This window comes from Microcaecilia unicolor, chromosome 5 (genome assembly GCF_901765095.1).
Source record: "Microcaecilia unicolor chromosome 5, aMicUni1.1, whole genome shotgun sequence".
In the NCBI taxonomy this organism is placed as follows: Eukaryota; Metazoa; Chordata; class Amphibia; order Gymnophiona; family Siphonopidae; genus Microcaecilia; species Microcaecilia unicolor.
Window position 1 is genome coordinate 176,932,995 of NC_044035.1, and position 23,424 is coordinate 176,956,418.

Below are 23,424 nucleotides of genomic sequence, written 5' to 3' on the forward strand. Positions count from 1 at the left end.
TCTCTGGAATTCATAGGAGCTCTGCTGAATACCCAGACGGCTCAGGCCTTCCTTCCCAAAGCGAGGGCCAACAACCTCCTGTCCCTGGCTTCACGGACCAGAGCGTCTCAGCAGATCACAGCTCGGCAGATGTTGAGACTTCTGGGTCATATGGCCTCCACAGTTCATGTGACTCCCATGGCTCGTCTTCACATGAGATCTGCTCAATGGACCCTAGCTTCCCAGTGGTTTCAAGCCACTGGAAATCTAGAAGATGTCATCCGCCTCTCCCCCAGTTGCCGCACTTCACTGCACTGGTGGACTATTTGGACCAATTTGACCCTGGGACGTCCATTCCAAATTCCACAGCCCACGAAGGTGCTGACGACGGATGCATCTCGCCTGGGGTGGGGAGCTCATGTCAATGGGCTTCACACCCAGGGACTGTGGTCCCTCCAGGAAAAGGATCTTCAGATCAACCTCCTGGAGCTCTGAGCGATCTGGAACGCACTGAAGGCTTTCAGAGATCGGCTGTCCTGTCAAATTATCCAAATTCGGACAGACAATCAGGTTGCAATGTATTACGTCAACAAGCAGGGGGGCACCGGATCTCGCCCCCTGTGTCAGGAAGCTGTCGGGATGTGGCGTTGGGCTTGCCAGTTCGGCATGCTCCTCCAAGCCACATACCTGGCAGGCGTAAACAACAGTCTGGCCGACAGACTGAGCAGAGTCATGCAACCGCACGAGTGGTCGCTCCATTCCAGAGTGGTACGCAAGATCTTCCGAGAGTGGGGCACTCCCTCGGTGGACCTTTTCGCCTCTCAGACCAACCACAAGCTGCCTCTGTTCTGTTCCAGACTTCAGACACACGGCAGGCTAGCGTCGGATGCCTTTCTCCTTCATTGGGGGACCGGCCTCCTGTATGCTTATCCTCCCATACCTTTGGTGGGGAAGACCTTGCTGAAGCTCAAGCAAGACTGCGGCACCATGATTCTGATCGTGCCCTTTTGGCCCCGTCAGATCTGGTTCCCTCTTCTTCTGGAGTTGTCCTCCGAAGAACCGTGGAGATTGGAGTGTTTTCCGACTCTCATTTCGCAGAACGACGGGGCGTTGCTGCACCCCAACCTTCAGTCCCTGGCTCTCACGGCCTGGATGTTGAGGGCGTAGATTTCGCTGCGTTGGGTCTGTCTGAGGTTTTCTCCCGTGTCTTACTTGCCTCTAGGAAGGATTCCACTAAAAAGAGTTACTTTTTCAAGTGGAGGAGGTTTGTCATTTGGTGTGAGAGCAAGGCCCTAGAACCTCGTTCTTGCCCTGCACAGAACCTGCTTGAATACCTTCTGCACTTATCAGAGTCTGGCCTCAAGACCAACTCAGTAATGTTTTTAAATTACCTCTTCTTATAGACCTCTTTCTGACTCCGTCACACGGGGGACTAAAGGTACTTATTTCATATAACAGATTCTGTATAGTTTCTCTGACCTCCATTGTCACCCAATCACAAGGTCTATTCTGGGGTGGCATTAGGAGCCGTAATTAAAAACTAATTCCCATAACTACTGCTTTCTGTTTTTCTGGATCTAGATATACTCTGGGCCATTTATGTTCCCACATAAATCTTATTAAACATCTGTCTAAGTTTCTGCAAAGACTGAGTGTCACTTGTATATGATCTACCTTGTAGGCTAAATGTAAGGTAAAGAGAAGATAGAATCAATAAAAATAAAGACAGAGATAGGTTTAGATAGATAGATACATTTTATTTCTTACCCAAACACAGGTCTTCAAGTTGATACAAATACAGACATCAGATTCTGGTTTCAGCCGCACAGGGCTTCGCCGTCTGACAGAGGCTTTGGAGAAGACTCTCAAACTAAGCCAAAATCTCCCCTCTTTTATACACAAACCTCTCCATAGAAGTGAATGGTGAGAAACCTTGCTCCTAATCTTTCTCACTTTCTGAGATCATACTTTCCCATGCGATCTGCTGTCGGATGTGCCCACCTCCTTCCGTTCTCAGCTACTGCTAATTATCAACATGTTTTGGGAAGCGTTGAGATAACAGTTTCACATCTTCCGGCTGCAATACTTTTCATACTTTTCTCATGAACTCTGTATTACCTCTGTATCATTGTATACCAAAACTAATAAGCTCCATTTTATTCATCTGATCTTTCATTACAGGTGCTATATTTGATTTAAAAATTGTACCAATTTGTGTCAGAAGTCATTATTCAGACCTGCTCTTTGCAGATTCTCAAATATTAATTCACTTGCTTGTTCTTTGGCCTAGTCAGTATTTTTTCCAGTTGTTCTTGGCTGCATAGCTTTGGCCATCACTATTCCAGTGGTAGCCTTAAAGCTAGGCCATATATTAACATTCCCCTCTTCACCCTATCCCATAGGGTGACACCAGGGTTAACGTACCTTGGTACCATCCGTTCCAGAAGGTATTCTATGAGGCCATCAAATTATCTGAGTCTTAAGATCAACTGGTACAATTTGTTTAGTTTTCGGTTGAGACTTACTCAAACCTGTAGCGAGAAATGTTTTTATGAATGGGACTAATCCATGAGCTCATTTACAAAATCCCATGAAATATAGGTATGCGGGTAATAGCAATTTCAGGTGGATCATACTAATAGGCTGTTTAAGGTTGAAGGTATTCAGAATCCTTAAACAGGTCGGGATTCCTGGATCTTACTAGTACTCATCATTGGCATCCAATCATGAGCACTAATAAGTGGATAGCAAGTATGAGGTTGCCTCATACAGCAAAAATGGTCAATCCTAGGAAAATTTATATTAACCAAGGTCATGCATGGATCTTGACATATGCATAATGACCTGGAAGTATGGGAAGCATTGTATATATCCGTTACCCCTCTTGGAGCTTAGTCAAACCTACAGAAAGACATGCAGCTCAAGTAAGCCTGCACCAAAGTCAAACAATTGCATAACAGGTTGATACTAACAGAGTTTACACCTACATTATGATATCTTAGCCAGTATTAGGGTTTGATGTTACCCTTGTATCTGAGCAATATCAATTTCAATTTAAATTACATAAACAGAAATAACGGGGAAACTCGTGGAAAAACATTTAGAACAATTAAAAGAAATAATAGGAAAATAAAAATAAAACCTTTTCAATATCTAGACAGGATTATTGCTAAACTGAAAATAAAACATAATATGAATCTATAATGTCCATAAACAGCAACAGTAGTTCTCAAATTAAGTATCAGTTCAAAAGTTTCTTTCATCGAACATGGTCGAGACGGTGGAAGCGTTGAAGAATCTGGACGGAGTTCTGGAAGATCCAACAGGGCCAGGATAGATTTTGAAGACGTACTTGTGGTGTACAAAGTGGGATCTTTTCATGTCTTTATTCTAGGCATACACTATCATAATCAGTCCATCAAGAGTCAGAGGTTGGTAAAGGAATAAGCAAAGTAACTGTATGCCTGAATGATACATTGCTATATCTTAGTGGGCATAATCAGTGTGAATTGAATAGACATGAAAGACAATGTCAACATGGAGAAAACAGTGTTAATTAGGTGCAAAAGCAAAAGGGAACCCAGAAGGGTTCAATAATGAAAAGCCAATTTATATAAATTATTACAAAGGCATGATCAAATAACAATGGTAAAGTATATGGAACAAAAGAGAAGATTACAAAAAAACAATTAAAAATTTAGAGATGATGGTAAATGTTCAACTATTGATGTATGGAGGGCAATGCATCGCAATCTACCGCCAATAGATATGGAATCTTCACCTACGATGACTACCATTCACCAAGGGTTGAGCCCTCAGCTGCAGGAGGCCAGCAGGACTTACGAGTTAGATGATTCAAAAAGAAGGGTAGCTTAGGAAATAGTCATAATCAAAGCAGAAGACTAATGTGCAGAAATTTAAAACTCATAACTAGTCCAGGTGATGGAAGTATCTTCTGGAATCACGGTCGATGTTTGTTGTAAAAGAGAGCTCATATGTAAAGTGTCATGTAAGTTCTGGAAAAGATGAGCCTGCAAAAATATTTAATATAGCAGAATATTTAAGAGCATAACCAAGAAGGTAAATTAAGGACATCATTTGGACAAAAGAAAATTCTCATTGGAGAAGTTGGTGCTCCTTTTTCTTGCCAGAGGTCAGTTGCAGTAGAAGTACTAAACTGAAATAGAGGCGGTAGATCAGGAATTGGATTTGCAGTCTTCACTCAGCCTACAGGACTTAATAAATAGAGATGAGATACGAGTAATGCCTAGTAGCTAAATCTTAGCACAGGATCATTAGAAAGAAAAGTCAAAGAATGCATTGCTAGTTCTTTGGGGCACCAATAGGAGCATAGTTTTAATATATAAAATCATAAGTTACAAGTAGAAAACAATTTTTCTCTGTAGATGAGATGTTGCTGGCTCAGGAAGTCAACAGAGTCTGAGGAAACATTGTGGTCAGAGTCTGCTCCAGGAAAATGTAGCCTTTAACATGATATTTTAAAAGATAGAGAAAAGGCAATATCAGAAAAGAAAGATGTAAAAACTATATATTTCTATGAGGCCTCCTCACGTGACCTTTACAAGGTTTAAATAGGTCAAATGAGAAGGACAATAACCTATAGTCCTCTGTAACAGTTCAGAACTAATTTGGAAAATAAAAATTATATTAAATTTTAAACTGATCCTTTTTATGCTTTCACAATTTGGGCCCTAAATTATGACAGCATATCAAGATTCACATACAGAGGGATAGCTAGAAATAAGCTTATATATTCCCAGGAATCAATTTACAATTTAGAATATATTTTAAATACAGAGGAGAAGCAGCTCTATAAGTAGGAAACGAGTAGAAGCATTTATTAAAATATTTTAGTAAAATTCAAAAATCAAGAATATAATAACAATTTTTATTAATGCAATAAATGCACAAATTGATCAGTAGGATATGTTCATATGACAAATGGAACAGCTTGTAAGCCTTCATTGTAAATTGAATTCTAAACAAAGAGTAGCAAGGATAACACAGAATCACAGAAAAACCCATCCAGTCATTAAAAATCTGATACACGTAATGAATTTCTTTATCATATATTGTAAAGATGAACTTTAGAGAAAATAAGAACTACAAGGGTTAATCTCTGTCATTTGGTCTTAAGGATATCACGAAATAACGGTGCTTCCTGTATCTAATTTGAGTTTACTGCTCACTGCAAGCATTGGATATAATGGTGACTGAAAATAGGTCTATACCTATACCTGACACCAAAGTGGGGGGGTCAGGCAAAAACTGTAAGTTGAAATTTTTATATTAATACGTCATGCTGGTGTAATTAGTCTTCATAGAATTAATACTGCAGGAGAGGAAAAGGAGGAAAAGAAGGTTATTACTTTATCTGTTTTCCATAGGTACGGGTCTCAATAAAAAGGAAGTTGGCAATTGTAGCTAGTCTTTTCTGAACATAACTTTAAAATAATAGCAAACTGAATTTCTTTAGTTCGGATTTACCAGTTAGTTGTGTTATGCAAGGGTTAATCTTGAAACCCTATTGGAGAGAGCAAGGCCCTAGAACCTCGTTCTTGCCCTGCACAGAACCTGCTTGAATACCTTCTGCATTTATCAGAGTCTGGCCTCAAGACCAACTCAGTAAGGAATCACCTTAGTGCGATTAGTGCTTACCATTATCGTGTGGAAGGTAAAGCCATCTCTGGAGAGCCTTTAGTCGTTCGATTCATGAGAGGCCTGCTTTTGTCAAAGCCCCCTATCAAGCTTCCTACAGTGTCATGGGATCTCAACGTCGTCCTCACCCAGCTGATGAAACCTCCTTTTGAGCCACTGAATACCTGCCATCTGAAGTACTTGACCTGGAAGGTCATTTTCTTGGTGGCAGTTACTTCAGCTCGTAGGGTCAGTGAGCTTCAAGCCCTGGTAGCTCATGCTCCATATACCAAATTTCATCACAACAGAGTAGTACTCTGCACTCACCCAAAGTTCCTGCCGAAGGTGGTGTCGGAGTTCCATCTTAACCAGTCAATTGTCTTGCCAACATTCTTTCCCAGACCGCATACCCACCCTGCTGAACGTCAGTTGCACACATTGGACTGCAAGAGAGCATTGGCCTTCTACTTGGAGCGGACACAGCCTCACAGACAGTCCGCCCAATTGTTTGTTTCTTTCGACCCTAACAGGATAGGGGTCGCTGTCGGGAAACGCACCATCTCCAATTGGCTAGCAGATTGCATTTCCTTCACTTATGCCCGGGCTGGCTCTTGAGGGTCATGTCACGGCTCATAGTGTCAGAACCATGGCAGTGTCGGTGGCCCACTTGAAGTCAGCCACTATTGAAGAGATTTGCAAGGCTGCGACGTGGTCATCTGTCCACACATTCACATCACATTACTGCCTCCAGCAGGATACCCGACGCGACAGTCGGTTCGGGCAGTCGGTGCTGCAGAATCTGTTTGGTGTGTAAATCCAACTCCACCCTCCAGGACCCGAATTATTCTGGTCAGGCTGCACTCTCAGTTAGTTGTTCTTCGTAGGTCAATTTCTGTTATGCCTCGCCGTTGCGAGGTTCAATTGACCTGGGTTCTTGTTTTGAGTGAGCCTGAGAGCTAGGGATACCCCAGTCGTGAGAACAAGCAGCCTGCTTGTCCTCGGAGAAAGTGAATGATACATACCTGTAGCAGGTGTTCTCCGAGGACAGCAGGCTGATTGTTCTCACCTACCCTCCCTCCTCCCCTTTGGAGTTGCGTTTCATCATTTTTGCTTGTCATTCAACTGAGCGGGAACGGTCACGCACGGGCGGGAAGACGGCCGCGCATTCGCGGTGGGGGTGCCCTGCGTGCGGGACCGCCCGCGAAGTTTTGTTCCGGTTGGTGGGGGCTGCCGCGGACGTCACCCAGTCGTGAGAACAATCAGCCTGCTGTCCTCGGAGAACACCTGCTACAGGTATGTATCATTCACTGTACCTGTTTAGTATATCCCAAGATCTCAGAGAAAGGTAACCATGGAATCACCCACAAAGGGTGCAAACCTGTCCAATGCTGTTCCATTCGTACCCAGATCTTAGGGGAGTGAGCAAGCCACTCTGACAAGATCCAAAGTTGTGCTACTTGATAATAGAGGAAAATGTCTGGCACAGCCATGCCACCTTGTTGTTTTCGGTGATAGAAAGTCCATGTCCAAACCCTAGTAGGTAAAAACCTTTCTGTTCCTTAGCGCCCCTCTGGACCGGCCCAGAATGTGACTGATGGGTTGTGCACGCCTTTCAGCAGGTGGAGACTGAGAATAAAACTGTGACTCTAGAGAGAGCCAATAAGAGCCCTTGCCAGCCAAAGAAAGATCCAGTAATCTCAGTCTCCAGCAGGTGGAAGGTGGTGAACCCTTCAGTCTCATTCTTGTACTTCTCTATTTTTTCTGTATTTTCGGTATTTTTTTCTATGTTTTCTCTTATTGGGTTTATTCTCTATGCACCCTTTTATTTCTGACAAGCAGAAAGCCTGTTATGTGGAGGCAAAGGTCCATGGGGACCTTTTTAGTGCCTCGGGGGTGTTAAACTCGGGTGGCCAGGTCCCTCCCCCCTTGTCCTCCCTGATATTGTTTCTGAGCTTTGTTTAAAAAGTACCCATATGTTTGATTTAGGGACTGAAGTTTAATTGGCACTGCTTCAGCCCCTTCTCAGAAGGGTGTCCTGAAAACCAGGAGAGACAGCCACACTGATTCTGCATTGAAAGTAAATAATAAAAAAATTAATAATTATAGCTCAGTTAATTTTTCTGTACAGTCAGTCTGTTCTGTACATTATCAGCTTCCTCAGGCTCTTCAGGAGAAGAGCCTTAGAGGCAGAGAGAGGCAGCCACAAGTTAAAAAAAAATCCTAAGGTCAGAGCTCTGATCGTTTTGTTTCTTTGCAGTATCGGGCATTACAGCTCCCGTTTTGATTTTCCCTGTGGTTTGCCTCTGCTGTGCTGTACTGTGTATACCGCTTTAAAGAAATATTTCAATGCTGACGAAAACGGTCTCTACTGGCGAGCGATTCCTGATGGAACACTTGCATTCAAACAAGCCAAAACTACAGGAAGTAAAACGTCGAAGGACCGACTGACGGTCCTCCTTTGCTGCAATATTTATGGGAGTGAGAATATGGAACCACTCGTCATTGGAAAGAGCAAACAGCCCCATTGCTTCAAGAATGTTAAGCGACTTCCTGTGTCATACGAGGCTAACGCAAATTCATGAATGACTTGAGGAAATTTGGAAGCAATGGCTAAAGAAGTTAGACAGTAGAATGCGGGCACAAAAGCGTCAGATTTTGTTGCTTTGTGTTAATTGTGCTGCAAACGGTGATGATGTCAGGCTGTCTAACATCAAGGTGGTCTTCCTGCCACCAAACACTACCTCTCTGATCCAACCTATGGATCAGGGCATAATAGCCAATTTCAAATAACATTATCGAGCTCTTGTGCTACGTCGTCTGATGAGCATTATGGATGACCAGACTGGCAAGGATAAACGTGCTGTTGAACTGGCTCGTAATCTATCACTGTTGGATTCCCTACATATGCAGAAAGAAGCCTGGAATCATATTACACAGGAAACTATTGTGAATTGCTACAAGCGGGCAAGCCTTGTTAGGGATGTGGAGAGGGACAAAACAGATGCAGCTGTTGCAAACGTGTCAGATGAACAGGCTATTGACATCCCAGCCGGTGTTACTGAAGAGGAATTTCATCACTACGTAGCTGTTAATTATGATCTACAAACAGCTGATGACAGCACTGATGTCAAGATATGCACCTACACGCAGGCAATGGCTGATGATGAAACAGATGATGAAATGAGCAGCGAGGCACATGCTGACGAAATTCAACAATCTCCTGTCACTTTTGCAAGAGTGCTGGAAGAGCCTATCTGGAGGCCACTGGATGTCAGTGCTATGACAGTTTTTACCATCTGGCAGACGTAGTCTATGGAACTCACAGACACAAGAGTGTACAAGTAAGCCTAACGTCAGTTAATGGAGACTGTATAACGTCAGTTAACGGAGACTGTATACTGTACCTATAATAAACAGTACTGTACATATGTTTATCAGATGTCAAGCTTCTTTGGGTCACAGCAGTTAAGTGCACGCTTAACTGCGTGTATTTCTTTGGTCCCAGACCCTTGCACTTAAGCGGATTGCACTGTATATATGTATGTGGATGACAACTATAATTTTTCCTGTTATTTCTGATTTGAAGGATATATATAATACTATTTCTCACTGTTTTTCTATCATTACAAATTGGATGGTCTCTCATTATTTTAAATTAAATAGAGAAAAAACTAAATTTCTGTTGTTGGGGCAATGCAGAATCAAAAATGAATTTAAATCTTATTATTGATGGAGTGTCTTATTCATTGGATCGTTTTATTAGGATTTTGGGAGTTGTGTTAGATGACAAATTATCCATGGTACATCAAGTTAATTCGTTTGTTCAGAGTTCTTTTTATGTAATGAGAAAGTTAAGGAGTATCCGGAGATACCAGAAGATTTGTTTAAATTGGTGGTACAATCATTGATTCTTAGCAAATTAGACTGTTATATACTTGGGCTTTCAAAACGATTGCTGAGAAAAATTCAAACTGTTCAGAATGTGGCTGCTCGCCTGATTTTTTTTTCCCTTAATAAATCAGACAGAATTACACCATATTCCATATTTTATTAAATTACATTGTCTTCCCATAGAAGCAAGGGTGTTTAAGATGGGATGTTTATTATTCAAAATTGCTTGTAGTCTGATTCTTCAATATATGCTTTCTTTAGTTTATTATTCAATCACAAAGATTGTTTTTCTGTCACAGAAAGAGGTGGAATCACAGCTGGAAATGCTTGTTAACCAGCAAAGCAGTATTGAAAACAAGATGACTGCCCTGCAGCGCATGGGGTAAGAAGCAAAATCATCTGTTTTCTATGTTGGCAAAATGAGTATTATGCTGTTGTGAGAAACAGCAATTCATTCTATTAAAATAATATTCTTCAGTAGAGTTGATATTTTATTAGACTGAATAATGCTACAGTACTGCAAACTTGCCTTAAAGTATCTGCAAGCCTAAGGAAGGTATCTTCATTACCAAACTACTTTTGTTATATTTTTCATTAACTTTTTTTGTTGGCTTGCATGTTGCAAAATCACACAATGAACCATAAATGTTTCCTGCCTTGCCTTTCTCATTTCTGCTTAGCTACCAATATGCCTTCTAGGATTTTTTTTCAATTATATATTCCAGAATTGCATAGGAAATAAAAATATTTTTAATTACCGCTATCTTCTGTTTTCTCTTAGCCTTTTCTTTAGGTACATATCTTTTAGTCTTAGAGCAGGCCAACAGGTTTCCTTGTGTAAGCCTCAGGTAGTCAGCCTGAAGTATGCATGTAGCCCTTGAGTCAAAGTGCCCAGCTGCATTGGCTGTTGCACATGGAGGAGCATCCCTTCTGTTTCAGCAACCTGTTGGTTCTCAGGGGAAAGAGGAGGTAGGAGCAGCAATAGGAAGTGCTTCCTGTCTGCTCTTGCATGTGGGTATTTAGATTTAGTTTAGTTTAGTTAACCATTTGATATACTGCCCTTAGACAATGAGCACAGCAGGACAGTTTACAAAGTACATAAAAGAGATGAGGCTGTCTGGAGCTGATATCTCAAAGCTGGAGGCTGATGCTGAAAGCCTTGCAGTAGAGCCACAGCTCAGTTAGCTCTCCAAACTTACCTTGGCACGCTATATGCAATGAACATGCAAATTACTACCATGTTAAAATTGATGCAGAATGCACCGCATGGGCAGGGTGCCACAATTTTGACGATGACGGCGCCTGAGGTAGGAGTGAGTGGGCATTACACCTGCCTCATTTAGAAGTACAGGGTCTTGGGGGGTGCTGGGTGAGGGGTAGGGTTGGGGGTTCCCATTAGCCACAAATAAGTCAGCACAGGGAAAGGTGCCACTAGACACCAGGTAACTTTTTTCTTTTTTTAAAGCATTGGGGAAATAATGTCAAGGGAGAAGGTGTTGGTGCAGAAAGCTAAACGGGCATGGATGCTAGGTCAGGCTACTTTTGCCCTGGACCTGGTGAAAAAATTAGAGTGATATTTGAAAGGTATTAATATACAAACAAACCTTTTCCAGAGATGGGAAGGTGGTAGAACTGGAGGACATGAATTTAGATTGCAGGGGGACTGACTCGGGAATACTATCAGGAAGTACTTTTTCACATAGAGGGTGATAGATGCTTGGAGTGCCCTTCTTCAGGAGGTGGTTGAGTTGAAAACAGTAACAGAATTCAAAAATGTGAGGGATAAACACAAAGGAATCTTGTATGGAAGGCATGGAACCAAACAAGCTTAATGGTGATTAGATGGCAAAACACCAGTAATTGAGAAGCAAAGCCATTACTGGGCAGACATTTATGGTCTGTGTCTTGATCATGGCTTGTCAGATTTGGATGGACTGGAGTGGGGCTTTGATGACAACTTCAGTAGTTGGAGAACAAATCCAGTGTCGGGCAGGCATCTACGATCTGTGCCCTGAAAATGGCAAGGACAAATCCAAGAACAAGGATGCATATGTAGTATTGCATCATACCTTATGCTATGAGTTTTGTGGTCTTTGTCTGCCATCATCTACTATGGTACTATGTAACTGCACGTCAGAGGTCATGTTTTGTTTTGTGCACTGGGGAGGCATACTTAATGGTCTCATGTGCATTCATTTGAATCTAATGTATACCGCACTGAGGTAAACCCATGCTCATCCACTTCCTGCATCACTTGTCAGCATATACCTCACAGTATCCACACAACTGAGCTGGCAGTAGGGTTCTGCATCTGTCCTCTGGGAAGGACCCCCACACATCCTGTATTGAACTTGAAGTTAAAAACAGCCAATAGTACATAAAAAATTGACCAATTAATATTCCAAATGTAAATTAATTTTATTTGCAAAAGAACAGAGAAGGAAAAGATCTTTGTGAACTACAATTGAGTATTTTGTTTGTTTCCTAAGGTGTCTAATACATTGTTAAATATAATATCAATCTTTTTTATTGATAGTTTCAAATATTTTGCAATCTATACAATGAAGAAATTACTTCCCATATACAAGAAAAGAAAATTATCATTCCAAATTTAAACAGAAAATATTCATATTGGAAGCCCTATCAGACCAAGATATTGATGTAGCGTCAGAGTTAATGTCTTTTCAGCAAGAAATTTTTTTCAGATTGTCTGCCATCCTGAAAAGATAGCTATTTCCTTGAAATTTCAGAAGGCATTTACAGGGAACTCTGAAAAAGAAATGGGCTCTGCTCTGAAGGTCTGCTCTGCTAAAGGTCTGAAAGCTATGCCTATTTTGAATAGCTTTAGAAACATCAAGAAAAATGGAAGCTCAAAGTCCTAAAAAATAAATACCACATTTAAGAAAATAATTTTTTAGATCTGCATCACAATCCATAGCCAAATCAAATTGTAGTGGACTGCCACAGGGATCTGTACTGGGACCGGTGTTATTTAACACTAGGAAAAAAGGCCCGTTTCAGACACAAAGGAAACGGGCACTAGCAAGGTTTTCGTTGGAGTGTGTACGTTTTACAGACTGTGTGCGAGAGTGAGTGTATGATAAGGCTCCTTCTACTAGGGGGCAGGCGGCCATTTGGGCCGAACGTTTTTTGGTTCCTCCATTGGATATTTGTAAGGCAGCAACTTGGTCTTCTTTGCATTCATTCTCGAAGCATTACTGATTGGATGTGCAGTGCCGCCAGGAAGCCGTTTCGGGGTAAGGGTTCTCATGCCAGGCTTGCTGGGGTCCCTCCCTTAAATTGTGCTGCTTTGTTGCTTCTCACGAGTCAGTTCCTGGACCGGTCCGGAGGGCCGCTAAGGAAGGAGAAATTAGATCTTTCCTTTAGTCCCTCTGGACCGGTCCAGATCTCTCCCAGATAAATGAGCGGTGTATATAGGTGTTGTTGCATCTGGTGTTTATTTTAGTTTATAATAGGAGCTATTCTGTAGTTTGCACTTAAAAAATAAATAAATATATCTTTTTTATTATAACACGGAATTTATTTCCATTGAGCAGTTCGACACGGAGGTGTCGTTATCTTGCTTGGCATGGATTGACTGCTAACATTTCCAGTGGCACAGAGGAAGGGTAGCTATTCTTGCTCTTTTTTCTTCTTCTGCTTTGGTACTTGTTTACTGAATCTAAGGCTAGTTGCACAGGGCTCTTACTGGCTCTAGAGATTCAGAATTCTCAGTCTCCACCTGCTGGAAGGAAAGAGTACATAACGCACGAGTCAGTTCCTGGACCGATCCGGAGGGACTAAAGGAAAGCAAATTAGCAGGTAAGATCTAATTTCTCCTTTTGCATTTATCCACATTAATTTTATCTGCCATTTGGATGCCAAGTCTTCCAATTTTCTAAAGTCTTCTTGCAATTTTTCACAGTCCACTTGTGTTTTAACAATCTTGAATAGTTTTGTGTTATCTGCAAATTTAATCACCTCACTCGTCGTTCCGATTTCCATATCATTTATAAATATGTTAAATAGCACCGGTCCCAGTACAGATTCCTTTGGCACTCCACTATTTAACCTCCTCCATTGAGAGAAGTGACCATTTAACCCTTCCCTTTGTTTTCTGTCCAATAACCAATTCCTAATCCACACCAGAACATTGCCTCCTATCTCATGACTATTTAATTTTCTCAGGATTCTTTCATGAGGAACTTTATCAAAAGCTTTCTGAAAATCTAGATACACAACATCTTTTTTCTCCCTGCCGTGTGCAAGCAAATTAGAGGAGATTTTACACATATTGGACTGCAGATGTGTTCTTCTAATGTAGCCATTCATCATAAGGCATTGCAGCTTTTCTTGTCTTGTGATGTTAAAAAGAACTTTCTCATCTTAGCAGATGGCAGTACATGTGGATATCTGTCAGCAAGCATACCAGTTATGCACTATGACCAGCTTCGTAGCCAATTTCTACACTTCATCTCTGACGGACATCTGCAAAGCTGCCATCCGGTCCTTGGTCTATGCTTTTATAGCTCACTACTACCTGGATTGGTCTCTTAGCTTGAGTGGTGACATAAGATAACCTGTTGTACAGAAGTTTCCTAACTTGCTTCAACCTGCCATGGCAAGGTTTCAAGGGATAACCTCTCAAATTTAAATCAGTTCTTGACCCTCACTCAGCTTAGGAATCATCTACATCAGTCTTCCTTTTCCAGCTTGTCCACAATGAAAGCAGGACTACTTAGGTGTAACAGGGGTTCTCTGGACAGTAGGGTAAACTAACCATACAGTTCCTCCTTCCTGCCTTGGTGGTTGAAGCTGCCATTACTTATTTCCACATACTATCTCAGCTATGCAGTGAACTGTCACAGGAAAGCAAGTTCCAATCAGGCAGGAACATTAATACATGCCCAGAAAGTATTCTATGCTTTTGTGGGATCTTGTAGAACAGACTCAAGATGGCATAATGGGCGGAACTGGAGACCTATTGACCTACACATACATATGCACAGTTACATCTGCCTCTGATAATTTTATAAAGGCACATGTGGCATCTGGGATTTTTTTAATATCCAATTCTCTTTATAGAGCAAACAGAGCTAACATTAGCCAATAAGATTGTAGCAAACATGTAGGGTCTACATACATAGCTCTGTTGTCCCAACAAGTAGTTTCATGTTTTCATTTTTCCCCTTTTTTCCCTCCTACTCACTTCCATCCTGTAGACCTACCCATTAGGCACCTTCCAGTTACAGTCCCTCTCTGAGGATTGAGCTTTGGTTCTTAGGCCTGCCCACACACAAACACATACACACACTTCCCCCTCCCCCCCTTCCCTTACCCCAAACCCTCAAACCTCCCCCACCAACATCCCTACTGTCCTTCCCCTACCCTACAAGCATGACAAAAATGCATGCAAAGGGGGAAAATAGGCCTGCACAAGGATAAATAATCTCAACTAATCAAGCCTCAAGAGAACAGAAATATGGTGGGAAACAAGATATGACTAAGACCTTATAAAACGGGAAGCAGGCATGATATATGCTCCATAATTTAACCGGCAGTACTAACACATATGAACCCTAACTACATCACCACCTCCCTCACCGACATCCAACAGGATTTCATTTTTTTGTCCTGAAATGAATGTAATTGGGGTTGGTAAAAGATACCTATTTGGAATTATTATAAACTGCAAGACATTTACAAGGAAATGTAATAACAATTTGAACACCAAGAGGCTTATTTTCAAAGCACTTAGCCTCCCAAAGTTCCATAGAAACCTATGGAACTTAGCCTCCCAAAGTGCTTTGAAAATATGCCTCCAAGAGGCATAAAGAAGTAGACTTTTTCCTCCTCTTATGCATCCCTGCAAAAATCTGGGAAAACAGACCTTTTTGTCCTAGAAATAAAACAAGTGTACTACAAAAGCTGCATCTGTTTTATAAAGGAAACTTATATACCTATATGTCTTCATAAAATTGCTTTCCCGAAAGCTCCCAAACAAAGTTAGCGAGTAACTTTATACGTATTCATTGCATATTCTGTAAAATACCCTTATCGGTACCAATTTTCTCTCCCACTCTGCCCATCCTCTGCCCTTGGAAGCACCTACACTTGTGAAGGGCATTTCTATAACTGGGTGCCTGCATTTATACATCCCTTGCGTGTGTAAATTTACAGAACACTCATTCTTTCTGAGTAATTGTACACTTATGCACGTAAGTGCTAGCAGAGCACCTAAACACTTCTGTAAGGCATGAGTGGAGCATGGGAGGGGCATGAGCAATGCTGCCACTTACAAATGCAACTTATAGAACACTATAAGCTAACATTCATCTTTGCCACATCTATGTGCCTGCAGTTACCAGGTCTATGATCAGTGTAACTTTGGCCATGTAAATGTAATTCATACTGATACTGAGTTATGCTAGTATTGTATAACAGGATCAGGGCATCCAGTAGAACAGGCTTTCACCACACAGCATCAGGATGCCTAAAAGGAGGATCCCGCTTGAAGAATTGCTCCCATATTGATTAAAAGCAGGCTGTATGTTTCAACGTGCCTACTTTACATGTGTATACCCCAGGCAGTTTTATACGTGCCAGTTTGAGCATGCAGAATAGCATTTTCAATCATGCTCAGTTATAAAAGTGCCCTCTTAAAGTTCATTGTTCCTCAGGGCAAACAGTTGTAGATCATTTTACATGTAATAGTCTTTTTGGTTTTACCTGTAGGTATAGAAGTACATTATTAAAAGGTTATGTGACTGATCCTTCTTTCTCTCAGATTCCTGGAGAGGTTGTGATGAAGGCATTGTTGTACTGTTGTTGTTTTTGTTTTTACTTTTGAAGTATGTTATTTTGTAACTTGCCTTGAGTGCTTTGTTTGTTAGCAGGGAAAGAAATGTCCATAAACAAAATAAGACCTCCAGGTGATTAGTGTCTTTGTTTGCTATAGTTAATTGGTAGGGTGCTAGAGGCTAGTGCTTCCTCTTTCTGAAATTTGATTCATGTAACATAAATGGTTTCCTTCTAGTCCTAACCTGCAGCTGATTGAAGGGGATGCTGAGCAGTTATCTGGGATGATAAGCTTTACATGTAACCTTGCAGAGAATGTCAGCAGCAAGGTTCGCCAGCTTGACCTTGCCAAGGTAGTTATTTGTTTAAATTTTATATACCGCCTACAGTCTCAAAAGCTTATCAAAGCATTGTAAATTCAGGCACAGTGGGGTATTTTTCTGTCCCTGGAGGGCTCACAATCTGAGTGTGTTCCTGAGGCAATGAAGGATTGAGTGACTTGCCCAAGATAACAAGGAGCTGCAGTGGGATTTGCCCACTGCTCTAACCATTAGGTTACTCCTCTAGTCAATGGAATACCCATGGAAAGGAGTCAATCACCTAAGAGTCACAAAATCAATCCAGAATACATGCATGACCTCTAGATTTCTGTGTGTTCAAGTGCAAAGATAATTCGAAGAACTTGGTTAAGTTCATTTGGGAAATTCAAAATCTTAGTTTTTCTTCTAGATTGTTTCTCAAGGTATTTCAGTCTCCTGTGTATAAAGGAGCTATTTTTAACCATTGCTCCCTTAAAGGCTTGAATGTCTTCAAGCCACATCCCCAAAGAAGCCACTTTAGCTGTATGTTGATCAAGCACTTGAGACTGCACCCCATTAGTATGGGAAATTAAAGTCGTATCTCCCACAGACATTGAGCACGTGGATGATTTCCCAGAGTGCCTCCATTGTCACCGGTTTCTGCAGCTTCTGCACACAAATGCTTGTAGCCAGCTCGCCCCTACTTTGGTCGGGGGGAGGGTCTTAATTTGCTGCAGATCTCCATCTGACCTCTCAGCTGATTCCACTGAAAACAAATTAGCCTGCCCTTACTGCACAGCAGAACTCGCTTCCAGGCTGGGGCAGTCCCAATCTCTTGCAGAGGCTAAGGGAAGCCCTACTGCTGTTGGATGCTCCCTCCAACATGACTGAAAATAACTTCACTGAAGTACTGGTAGTAATGCCAAAATGCTCAAGGGTGAGTTGTACCAGCAGTAAGGTGGCTTAAGGGGCTGAGGAAACATACCGGACTTTTCTTTATATTTCCCTATTCTGGGAAATGGCTAGACCTAAAAACCACCAATGAGGTAAGGAGCTACTGACAGTATGTCCTCTCACAACGCCATATTGGATCCTCTGCTGCACAGTATTCTAAAGGGATGAATTCATAGTTCTCAGTCCCCATCTGCTGATAGGATGACAAAGCTCAAGCTTCTGGACTGGTCTGGAGGGACTCAAAGAAAGTTAGCAGGTAATCGGGCTCATTTTCAAAGCACTTAGCCTTACAAAGTAAGTGCTTTGAAAATGCGCCTCAATGTATCCTTACTGTCATGGTTTGCACAAAACTAACCTATATTGTTACCCATTTTGAACCTGATTGATTAGGGATTTGATGGGATACAGATCCTTTACATAACATTTGTATTTTATGTTCCTGTTCTGATTGGTTAGTCCAGATAGGACGGTATATCATCAAATTCAATAAATAAATAAATAAAATAAACGGAGATGTTGCCCTTGAATGTAAACTGATAGGGTTAGTTTTGATATTGAATGAGATGCTGTGAATTTATGATGATGTCGCCATTTTATAATACAGTAATACTACATTTCATTACTTTGATTTTGAATTTCACGCCTGGAAAATGAACCTCAGTAGGTCCAAAATCTTATCTTTAAACGTTCTTAGCTATGTAAAGGTATTATCTCTGCTGAGTTACATACTTAGTTTATCAAGCCTTTATATCTTATCTGGTCTTTTGGGCAGAACCGTCTGTATCAGGCCATACAGAGAGCTGATGACATCTTAGACTTGAAATTCTGCATGGATGGAGTTCAGACTTCCTTGAGAAATGAGGACTATGAGCAGGCTGCAGCTCACATTCATCGATACCTGTCCTTGGATAAATCTGTCATTGAACTGAGCCGTCAGGGCAAAGAAGGTATGGAGCATGTTTATGGGCACAAGATCAGGCAACAGAGAAAAAAAGGAACAAAGCACGCTGACAGAAGAGAAAAGGAATCAGGAAAGGAAGTTCTGAAACATAGAGTATGATAACAAATAAGCTTATATAGCCTGACCAATTTATGAAAAAATTGATGTCAGTTTCTAGCAAAAGCAAGAAAAGTTGAAGGATTTATAATAGAGCCTGAGAGGGAAGAAAGCATAGATGAAGTAAAATAGAAAAGTAATGAATGATATCTAAAACCCTTTGACTTTTGGACTGTCTAAAACTAACTGCTCATGGTTATTATTACTATCTAGAGCTGCTCTTTGGGACATTGATATTAATTTCTTAATTATGGCGTTACTAGTTGACTTTTTTCTCTAAACTTATCTTTTTAGGGTATTCTTAGTGTTTTTACATCATATAATATTTATGCTTTGTGCAACACCTTGGGTTTTTTTGGAAAGGCATGTCATAATCATTTATTTTATTATTTAGCTTAACTGTATGAGTGAGATCAATGAAGAGAAAGTAAAACAAATTAGCAAAAAGCAGAGCATCTGGAGGAAAAAAAATCTCTTTATTTGTGCACAAGAGATAGATCAATACTCTCTCCACTTGTATTAATGTTATGTAGATGATTTCTAATTTCAGAGACCATGGAAGAGCTATCTATTAACAACTTAAATCTAAGAAGTCTTCAATGTGCTGCTGACACTGTATTTAAAGCACATAAGAAAGAAGAGCTAACAAATGATAGACTATACATAACCTGGAAGGTCTACAGAATGAGCTTGAACACTAAGTGGGCAGAAAGAATACCAGCACTATAGAAATAATGGTTGAAGTGCAGAAACTGGAATGAATATAACAATATAGATATCTAAGGGCCTCTTGTATCAAACTGTGCTAGTGGATCCCGGTGCGGTAATCCATCAAGCCCATTCACTTTGAATGGGCTCCGTCGGCATTGCTGCTTGGCTTGATAAAAGAGGCTCTAAGTGATTAAATCAGAGTAGATGGAAACTTTAACAGATGAGAAATGAAAAATGGTTTGGAGAAGTATAAGGAATTTATTACAAGGAGCATAGAACGGTGACAAAGACATTCTGCTAATTCAATTGTTCCAAAGGTTAAGAAGCAACAGGGGGTTAGTGGTGTTTCTTGAAACATTTAAATTTTTTTATTTTATTTTTACCTCTGTTGTTAACAGATATACTCGGTGAAGTTTGCTATTTTATGTTTTTATTTCATTCTCTGCTGAGAACACTGATATGGATGTTTCTGATGGACAGTGTAGTAGATATTGCATTGCCCATATAAGAACAGTCTTTAGCTCTGAAAGCCTCTTTTGTATGAGTTTGCTTCATTTGTATTGCTGGATAATACTCTTTTAGAGTTGGGGGATCTATGCTGGTTTGCACTAGGCCAGAATTGCTTCTTTTATTGCATAGAGCCATATTGGGCTGGTAAATTGCAAAGTTTGTAGTGATATTTATTTTTCTGTATTCTCATTCCCATGAGGAGTTGTTTGTGGTATCTTAGAGCCTGTTTAGATTATAAGGTTAATACTGGACTTTAGTTGGGAGGCTTGGAAATCTTAGTTTTTTATTTTGTTTTGCAAGGGGACTTCTTATTTTGTTCCAGGGGGGCTGGGGTTTCAAGGGAGGTCTCATAGTGACCTGGATCCATTATAAAAACTGGGAGTACAAATAGGTCTGGGCGGAGGGGAGGGTGGATGGGAGGGGGAAATAACTCAGTACATATGATATGTTTTAATTTTATGTGGGGTTTATGGTATTCATAAGCTTCAAACAACTTGGGAAATCTTTGGATGTCGATGATTGGGACTGGAGGAGAGTTGATATAGGGTGGGCTGCTCGCTGGGATAGCCCTGCCCCCCTATATAAGGATGATCTGTGCTACGTATTTCTTTAATGCGTATTCTTATTTTGCTGTTTATTGGCCACTTAATACAAAACCTTTTTCAATAAAAATTTATTTTTGCAAAAAAATATATATTCATCCTATTAAGGTCATTTTGTAGAATGTGGGGGGTATTTCGTCACCCATTAAGAGAGAGAAAACTCTTCAAGCCCTCAGTCATAATGGGATGGATGTTGCCATGTTGCAAGAGACCCATTTATTTATTTATTCATTCATTCATTCTTTCCATTATTTAGCCTGTCCTCCTGACAGCTCCCAGAACAGGTTACAGAATTATATTCATAATATAATAAAACAGTACAACATATAATTAATTGGGACTGGAAATGAGTTGATACAGGATGGGCTGCTCGCTGGGACTAGGGGGCATGCAATGAAGCTACAAAGTAGTAAATTTTTAAAAAATCGGAGAAAATATTTCTGGGATTCGTTGCCAAGAATATGGTAAAAGCAGTTAGCAAGGTTTTAAAAAGGTTTGGATAAATTCTTAAAAAAAGTCCATAAGCCATTATTAAGATGGACTTGGGGAAAATCCACTGCTGATTTCTAGGATAACCAGCATAAAATGTATTGTACTGTTTTGGGATCTTGCCAGGTACTTGTAAACTGGATTGGCCACTGTTGGAAACAGGATGCTGGGCTTAATAGACCTTCGGTCTGTCCCAGTATGGCAGCGCTTATGTTCTTACCCTCCAATACATTGATCTTCCTCAAGTTCTCCTCCACCATATTCTCCACTCTCACCACCCATTCAGACACAGTCTCAGCAGATCTTTCCATTTGGTTCAACCGATTACTCACTGTTTGTGTCAGTGTATTAATAGCTGTCAACTGGTGCAGCCTCCCTCGATTATCCATCAGGAATTAGTCTGGTTTCCACAAGTGCTTCCTGCAACAGCAAAACTCCCCAACCAGACCTATTCCTCTAACTCTCATCTGGTTTGAGATGCTCGCCTCTCCCCTGTTCAAGGTGTCAAATGCTTCGGGGTGATACCCTGCATTCCTCTCCACAGAAACCTCCCTTGCTTTGGTCACACTCAGGGGTTGGGGAACTAGTAGCTAGTGATTGGGGAGGCAGGCAGGCGGGCTGTGCAAAACGCATATCCCAAGCCCCACCAACACTCTCTGTCCCAGTGGGGCAGTAATGCCTTCATTTTGGTCCCAATATGGAAAATCAAATTGAAGAATAGAGACCTGACCCCATGGAGGAGCAAAGGGTAAGACTGCATGAACCTTTCTGCTCCTTTTCAGAATCCCAGCTCCAGAAAAAACAAAATTTAGAGACACTAGCACCAGTGCAGCCAGCCTTCACTATTGCTCTGTCAGCCATCTTGGATTCTCTCCTACCCCCTCCAATTCCCTCACCTAAAGATTTCAAAAATTTACAGACTTGGTACTTAAATTTGTGGCTACCGCAGGAGGTGCTTGATTTTTCTCAGTTAATCAAATGGATTCCTGCTTTGTCAACAAATGCAGATTTAAGAGAATGTCAGTTTCGGCTATTATTTCATGCTTATTTTACACAAGAACAAGCGTATAAATTGGGACATGTAGACACACGTTTATGTTTAAAGTGTGGCAAAGTGTCAGGTTCATTCTACCATTTTTTTGAACTTGACCTCAGATAAAGCAGTTTTGGTGGGCAGTGATAAATTTATTTGGAAATACTGATTGGACAATGTCTCCAATTATCACCCACTGATGGCTTATTAATATAACGCTGTGGGGATTATAAGGGTGAAGTTTGACTCACTTATACTGCAGGGCATTGACAACCATGATAGAGGTATATAAAATAATGAGTGGAGTGGAACAGGTGGATGTGAAGCTTCTGTTCACGCTTTCCAAAAATACTAGGACTAGGGGGCATGCGATGAAACTACAGTGTAGTAAATTTAAAACAAATCGGAGAAAATTTTTCTTCACCCAACGTGTAATTAAACTCTGGAATTCGTTGCCGGAGAAAGTGGTGAAGGCGGTTAGCTTAGCAGAGTTTAAAAAGGGGTTGGACGGTTTCCTAAAGGACAAGTCCATAAACCGCTACTAAACGGACTTGGAAAAATCCAAAATTCCAGGAATAACATGTATAGAATGTTTGTACGTTTGGGAAGCTTGCCAGGTACCCTTGGCCTGGATTGGCCGCTGTCGTGGACAGGATGCTGGGCTCGATGGACCCTTGGTCTTTTCCCAGTATGGCATTACTTATGTACTTATGTACTTATGTAACCAATTATGCCATAAGGCTGGATTGATAGGGAGGAAAAAATCATTTTGAGTGTTTGGATACTCAGTGACCTGCCCACCTTTTGAAGTTGGCAGAACAGATTTCCTAGAATAATGTTGTTGATGCAGAAACATGCTAAACTTTCTTTGAAGAAGAAGAAAATCTTTTTATTCACTTGTGAAGCACATATGCAATCTTCGCCTCCCCAGGCTAGAAGTTTGATTCTTAACTCCCTCTTTTGCTGGTAATTGATACAGTTATTTCCATTTCTGAGTTGTTGTTTGATGTGACAGTGAGTTTGGGTGTGTTTTTTTGGTTGGGAGGAAGAGGTAAGGGGGGGGTTGGATATCTTTACGGAGGTTCCTTCTATGGCGGGGGGATATTGGAGCTCCCCCCCCCCCCCCCCCCCGTCTTATTTTAACTTGGAGCCTGGAGATGCTGGTTAACAGAGAATTGGAGTCATCACCCAGCTAGCCCTTGTATATTGGTTCACTTGGATGATATTTGAGAGGTGGGAGAGAGAAGGGGTTAAAAAGGAACTTGTTTTATTTTGTTCATTTTTCATTTGTTTCTTCGTGATTGGTACTGCAGTACTGGTTGTTCACTTCAATAAAAAGTCTTAAAAGTACTAGGAGCATAGATCTAAAGGTAAAGAAGAGGCTGATGGGTGTATACAACTTCTGAGGGGTATGATAAAGCATGTGCTTTTTGAGTTTTGAAA

General features: G+C 41.0%; 1 protein-coding gene across 2 annotated transcripts in view; it reads left to right on the forward strand.

Moving 5' to 3' along the window:
• The window catches only part of COG4 (component of oligomeric golgi complex 4), a 144,862-nt gene that overhangs the window by 5,654 nt on the left and 115,784 nt on the right, over positions 1 to 23,424 (forward strand). Inside the window, exons 2-4 of one of the 2 annotated variants that reach the window (XM_030203608.1) lie at positions 9,828 to 9,910; positions 16,565 to 16,679; positions 18,352 to 18,526. In XM_030203608.1, the coding sequence (XP_030059468.1) occupies positions 9,828 to 9,910; positions 16,565 to 16,679; positions 18,352 to 18,526 (373 nt within the window). The remainder of the gene's footprint in view (positions 1 to 9,827; positions 9,911 to 16,564; positions 16,680 to 18,351; positions 18,527 to 23,424) is intronic. The other variant, XM_030203609.1, reaches the window with a different exon arrangement.